The sequence below is a fragment of the Muntiacus reevesi genome, chromosome 9, assembly GCF_963930625.1.
Source record: "Muntiacus reevesi chromosome 9, mMunRee1.1, whole genome shotgun sequence".
Lineage (NCBI taxonomy): Eukaryota > Metazoa > Chordata > Mammalia > Artiodactyla > Cervidae > Muntiacus > Muntiacus reevesi.
In genome coordinates, this window is record NC_089257.1 from 30,347,246 (window position 1) to 30,353,245 (window position 6,000).

Consider the following 6,000-nt stretch of genomic DNA (forward strand, 5'->3'; position numbering starts at 1 on the left):
CATCAATGCTATTAGTTGGGGCTGAAGTTAAACAACATAATTAAATGTCCCCTAGATGGGAACTGGTCAAGTTGCTGTTTTCTGCCTTTCAGGGTAAGCTGTGAAGTCAAGTTCACAGAATCTGAAAGCCTCACTGGAAGCCCTAGATTTTGTCTCTCCTCACTTTTTCAAACCAGGGGTCCCTGGGTCTTGGGACAGACAGGCCTTAGGTTTTGTGGTTGTACCATCATCTCCTGGTTACATATGTTTGTGTGCAATGAGTGTGTGTATGTGGGCAGACTCACATTCACTCACTTACGGCTGTTACTCTGAGTTATTTATGAACCTGCGGTGAGGAGTTTAGGCCTGACGCTGCGAAAAACCAAAGTTTTCTTTGCAAAGTCCTCAATCCAGTGGCTTCCTGGCTAGGTGGGTGATAAACAGCATATTGAATATCATCCTGCTGGGGCCAGAGAAAATCCAGCTTGCTCCGAGTGCAGTCATGAGCTGTGTGGACGGAGAGGAGGGGGCCAGCTCCCTGAGAGCGGATAGCATCCTGCCCTGACTTTGACCCACACTCTTTGGAAAGGAGGGCACTTCTCTAAGGCCATACAGGCTGGGAGCAGGGGAAGGATGGAAGATCATGTGTAAATAGCATTTCTGGGGAGCAGTTATGAATTTCTGCATCCTCACCTATAAGTTTGCATTTTATCCTTTTAAAAAAAATCATTAACTAGCTTTAAAATAGCCAGACAATTGAGGAATTCCACTGAAGTCCCCAAATAATAAACTTGCTTAAAAGGAAGGCGATCATATTCAAATAAACTTGTCTCTCTTTTATTCGTTTAAGACAGCTGAAGAGGGCAGAGAGAGGGCAAATACCAGCCTCTTGATGGAGAGAGATAACAAGACTTTATGACCCCACAACCAAACAGTGCACATTTTAAATGCTTCTTTTCTTTTCTTAAGAGATTTTTCCCATTGACCCTCATTAAGCTCTCCACAGGCTTATTTAGAGAAATTTTAGCAAATGGAAGAAAAAAAAGTCTTATCAGTTATTTGTATAAGTCCTGATAAATTTCTTTTTTCACAGATGTAGTCTTGTGTGCCATAAGAACCTGATACTGACATAGAATTACAAACTTAATTACAGAGGCTGTAAGACAAAATATAAGATATCCAGGGACATGTGCAAATCTGCAAACGTGCTAAAAATTTCAACATGTTGAAATTTATAAGAGATATGAATATATGTACCAAAGATCCAGAGAAACCTGCTTAGCTTTCTTCTCACAGATCACAAGAGTTTTATACTGCTTATGGGAAGTGTTTTTGCTTGAGCCAGTGTCCAGTGGTGGCATCTCTCCAGACCACTTGGACATTTGATGGTTTCTTGTTTAGTTCCTAAGTTGTGTCTGACTCTTTGCGACCCCAAGAATGGTAGCCCACCAGCCTCCTTTGTCCATAGGATTTTCCAGACAAGATTACTGGAGTGGGTTGCCATTTCCTTTTTCAGGAGATATTCCTGACCCAGAGGTTGAACCCAAGTCTCCTACATTGCAGGCAGATTCTTTACTGCTGAGCTACCCAGGAAGACTTCAGATATTTGATTATTTCCTGATTCTTTGGAATAAAACGGAACTCAGCATCAAAGTCACACAATTCAAATAAGAAAATGTTGACTAAAAAGATGCACAACGTGAGAGTTTTGACTTAAGTTTTTTATTTGGGGCAAAATGAAAACTGCAGCCTGGGAGACAGCACCTCAGATAACTGAGAAACTGTTCCAAAGAGGTAGTAGAGGAACGTCAATATATAAGATTTTGGTGAAGGGGGCATTCGGTGCAATCAAGCATTTACTTTATAAAAGCTTTTCTGCTAGTCACGAGGAGCTGATGTCACCATGGAGGGATTTAGTGCTTTTCTAGATAGGAAGAGATGCAAGGGTTGGGGTCTGTATAGTCAAAGCTATGGTTTTTCCAGTAATCATGTACAGACATGAGAGATGGACCATAAAGAAGGCTGAGCACTGAAGAATTGATGCTTTGGCATTGTGCTGCTGGAGAATACTCTTTTGAGAGTCCCTTGGACTGCAAGGAGATCCAACCAATCCATCCTAAAGGAAATCAGTCCTGAGTATTCATTGGAAGGACTGATGCTAAAGCTCTAATACTTTGGCCACCTGATGCAAAGAGCTGACTCATTAGAAAAGACCCTGATGCTGGGAAAGATTGAAGGTGGGAGGAGAAGGGGAAGACAGAGGATGAGATGGTTGGATCGAATCACCATCGATGGACATGAGTTTGAGCAAACTCCCAGAGATGGTGAAGAGCAGGGAAGCCTGAAGTGCTGTAGTCCATGGTTCACAAAGAGTCAGACACGACTGAGCGACTGAATCAACAGAGGGTTGGTCATGAAATCAGTTCCTGAAAATATCTTGACTATCTAAAGACCTGTTCCACCAGTTTCCTGGAGCACAGAGTGCCTCACTCTCCATCTTGACCTGCCTTCAGGGCATGTCAAAAGTCAACAGCTGCAGCAACACAGGATTCTGTTTCCACAGAGGCAGATGGCAAATGCCCTTGGCAAGCCCCAATTTGTAGTTGACAGTAAGGTCACTTAATGTTGGAATTTCCCTGATGGTCCAGTGGCTAGGATTCCAGCACTTCCAATGCAGGGGGCCCAGGTTTGATTCCTGGTCAGGGAACTAGATCCCACATGCCACAACCAAAGATCCTGCGTGCTGCAACTAAGACTCAGCGGAGCCAAATAAATTAATTTTAAAAAGTTGACTTATTGTTAACTTTCATTGAGGCAGTTTAGAGCTTATTTTATAGATAAGGAAGCTAGGCATTCATGTCTCACAAGTCCCAGTACAATACCCTGCCTGAGTCTTGCCTGTCTTGAAGCCCATTTGGGGTTGAGTGAAGGGTGTGTTTGCGCTTGAGGAGTTTATGTTACTCATCTTCTTCCCTGGAACTCAATAGTTAATACAGGGCTTTGAAATGAAAATCATATTTGAAAAAAACAGGGAAAAAATGTTTTTTTCTTTATTCTCACTAGTAAAAAAAATAACAGCCTCTCCTCTACAAATCAAGTGTTGAAATAAATTAAAAAGAACCACTTTTCTTTGAAGTAGAGGATTCCCCCTTTAAAGAAAATAAAAGCGGGAGGCAGCTTCTGAAAGCTGTAACATCCAGAGGGGGCTCCACTGAATTTCATCTCACTGCCCACTGGCAAAGACTTTTTTGTTTTCCTTGTCTGATAGTCCTGCACTGTCACTATCATTTGTATATTTCACAGTAAGTGTGACACTCTCTCTCCACAGGTTATGGCATTATGACCGACGGTTACACAACGTACATCAATGCCTCAACGTGTACAGTCAGCTTTCAACCGACCAACCCTCCAATTATATTTGACCTTCCAAACCCACAGGGTTCCTGAAGCTCCTAAAACCCAATTGGAATGTGAGGAAAGGTCTAAAAAAACTGCCATTTTTCTAATTATAAACTTACATTCTCTTCCTTGTTTATTTCCAGATCCTGTGAGTTCTTTTTGTAAATTGCTGAAACACAAATGATGCTAGAGGTTATGCTTCTTTTTTTTTTTTAAATGGGGCATCCATTCGAGTCAAAAGAGCGTTGTGAATTTGTAAAATGACTTCTGTTTTCTCAAAGGCCACGCCATTGTAAATTGTTAGTGTTCGCCAAAGGACAGCCAAGCTTTCTTTTGAAAAGGTGAAAAAGGTCTTATTTTAATATGCTTTAAGCTGGAAAAAAAAAAAAAAAGAAATAAAGCAGGTAGGCAGTGTTTTAAAAACCACCCAGATTTGCACAACAGTTTAAGAGTATTGTTTGAAGTATTTTATTTTTATGATGTTTGTTGTTGTTGTGTTGTTTTTCTTGGGAATGCTTCTTTTTTGCAGACGTGGCCCAGATTTAGAGCAGTCTTTGCAACAAAAGTAGGCGTGGAAGACACTTCCCTTCACACTCTCACCATAAAGCAGTGTCAAGGGGAAAAAACAAATCTCGTTTAGAGGATGGCTTAGCTAGTGAGATCCATATTGTGGTTATACAAGGTCTCATCGTCTGTTTGTTTCTTTTAAATTATTTTAGCTTTAAAAATATGGAAATGGAATCTGTCAAGAGCAGGTATTTCATGCAGTTAAAAAAAGAGCGTGCAGACTCCTTTTCAATATGGGTTTATATATATAAATATTTTTTGTGTATTATGACTCAGTTAGGAGTTTGATATTGCCAAGGACAGTACAACTGTAAAGGGGTGCTTGATAGTGGAGCATCAGAAGTCCGAAGGAGATGACGCATGTTCTCAGAACTCAAGGTCTTAAAGAGCTTGAGTTAAATCTAGGTACACTCGCAGGCGTGTATAGATTTAAATGGATGCAATGGAAGCTAACTAAAATAAGGCTTAGTTGTCCTTTATATTTAAATACCCTGAATTGTCTTTTACGTCCTTCTCCCTCCCCACCCCCCCATTTTGCACTGTGTGTTGATGCAATCTTCGCTAGCACAAAATATTGTCGCTAATAGTCATTTCTGTTTTCCCATTGTAAATGCTGTTGAGCTTTATTCTATTTTATGTTATCTTGTTAATGAAATTTAGGAAAGCAGTTGTTTCTTTAAATTTATTGTGATATTCTATATCTAGCGGCCTTTATATGCAAATAAAATTGCAAGATTTTTAAATCTGTACTGTTTGGAGGGTTGGCTGGTGGGAGGGTGGTAGTTTAGTCCTGGGGAAAGAGGGATTTATTCATATGCAACATTGGTACTCCCTTTCAGAGGAATTAGAATAAGTGACTTTTTTTTTTCTAATTTTCAATAAATTTTTATTACCTGCCATTCACGGGCTGGCAGGTAGATCGATAAGGCACTCAGCGTACTCTTTCCTTCCATCATGCTGTCATCTGTCTTGCTGTAGATTTCAGAGGGTGAGGATTTCATCTTTAGCTATTGTAATTTCTCTAGGAACAGAGGGACTGTGCAGAAGAGGGACTGTTGTGGACATGTGTGTGGTATTGAGAAGACAAACCAGTGGGTAACAGAGGAACTCCTGCATGCATGCTGTCTTAAGTCCCCAGGAGCAGTCACCACCCCCCCTCACTTTTTATTTTTAAATAAATAATGTCCACCACTAGAATCCCTGGAGGAGGAAATGGCAACCCACTCCAGTATTCTTGCCTGGGAAATTCCATGGACAGAGGAGCCTGGCAGGCTACAGTCCGTGGGGTTGCAAAGAGTCAGACATGACTTAGAGATTAAGCCCGCACGCACCACTAGAATGTTTGTGGCAGCCAGGAGGCAGCAGGGGGCCGGGTGGGGAAAACCATATTTCATCTCTTTTATTTTCTCTGGGAGAGCCATTAAAGAAAAGGAGCATGACCTTGAATCTGCAATATATCCCATACATCTGCATTCCACTGCCTGTTGGATTGTAGCATTCTGACACATCTTCCTCCCTTCCTACCCACGGGGCATCCTTTGGTATAATCCACAAAAAGAATTCTTTGATTTCAGTATCAACAAATTACAGAGAATGTCCTAGGCCAGAATTCTGGCTCAGATTCATACTGTTACTACTCATGCAGTGTCTTGGGTGGCCACCCAGAGCCAGAAGTGGTCCATGACCTTAGTAGCTGAGATGTGCCGTGGAGGTTAACCATGCTTCCTTGACCTACTGCATCAGCAGAAGAGGGTGGTGATTTCAGGCTCATTCCCTGGGTGCTGAGCTGAGCGTTGACCGAATGGGAATTTCAGCTGGTTACAGTGTAGGGAGTTAGGCCCAGACTTCTGGAAAAGCAGGCTCTCCAGAGACAGGTGGATGATCGCGATGACAAGTGTGCGTGCCCAGCCCTTGAGAGCACGTCTGGACACTAATTAAGCTAAGCACTTACTAAAATTGCTTTCCATTGTGTGGGGGCAGGAAGCAGCCCAGTCTGTTAATCTAGGGGGTGGACTGGCTCAGACAGAGCTTCCTTCAGCCAGTCCAGGTTCACCA

At 42.0% G+C, this 6,000-nt stretch overlaps 1 protein-coding gene and 1 non-coding gene across 3 annotated transcripts in view; both read left to right on the plus strand.

The window, feature by feature from the left end:
- Nucleotides 1–4,647, plus strand: part of MPPED2 (metallophosphoesterase domain containing 2) — a 201,587-nt gene extending 196,940 nt beyond the window's left edge. For both annotated transcript variants that reach the window (XM_065944243.1, XM_065944244.1), the window contains exon 7: nucleotides 3,308–4,647. In XM_065944243.1, coding sequence (XP_065800315.1) covers nucleotides 3,308–3,426 — 119 coding nt within the window. In that variant the 3' untranslated portion in view covers nucleotides 3,427–4,647. The remainder of the gene's footprint in view (nucleotides 1–3,307) is intronic.
- Nucleotides 2,613–2,686, plus strand: TRNAG-UCC (transfer RNA glycine (anticodon UCC)). The gene has a single exon. It is a non-coding gene; the product is annotated as a tRNA-Gly (tRNA).
- Nucleotides 4,648–6,000: the final 1,353 nt, after the last annotated feature.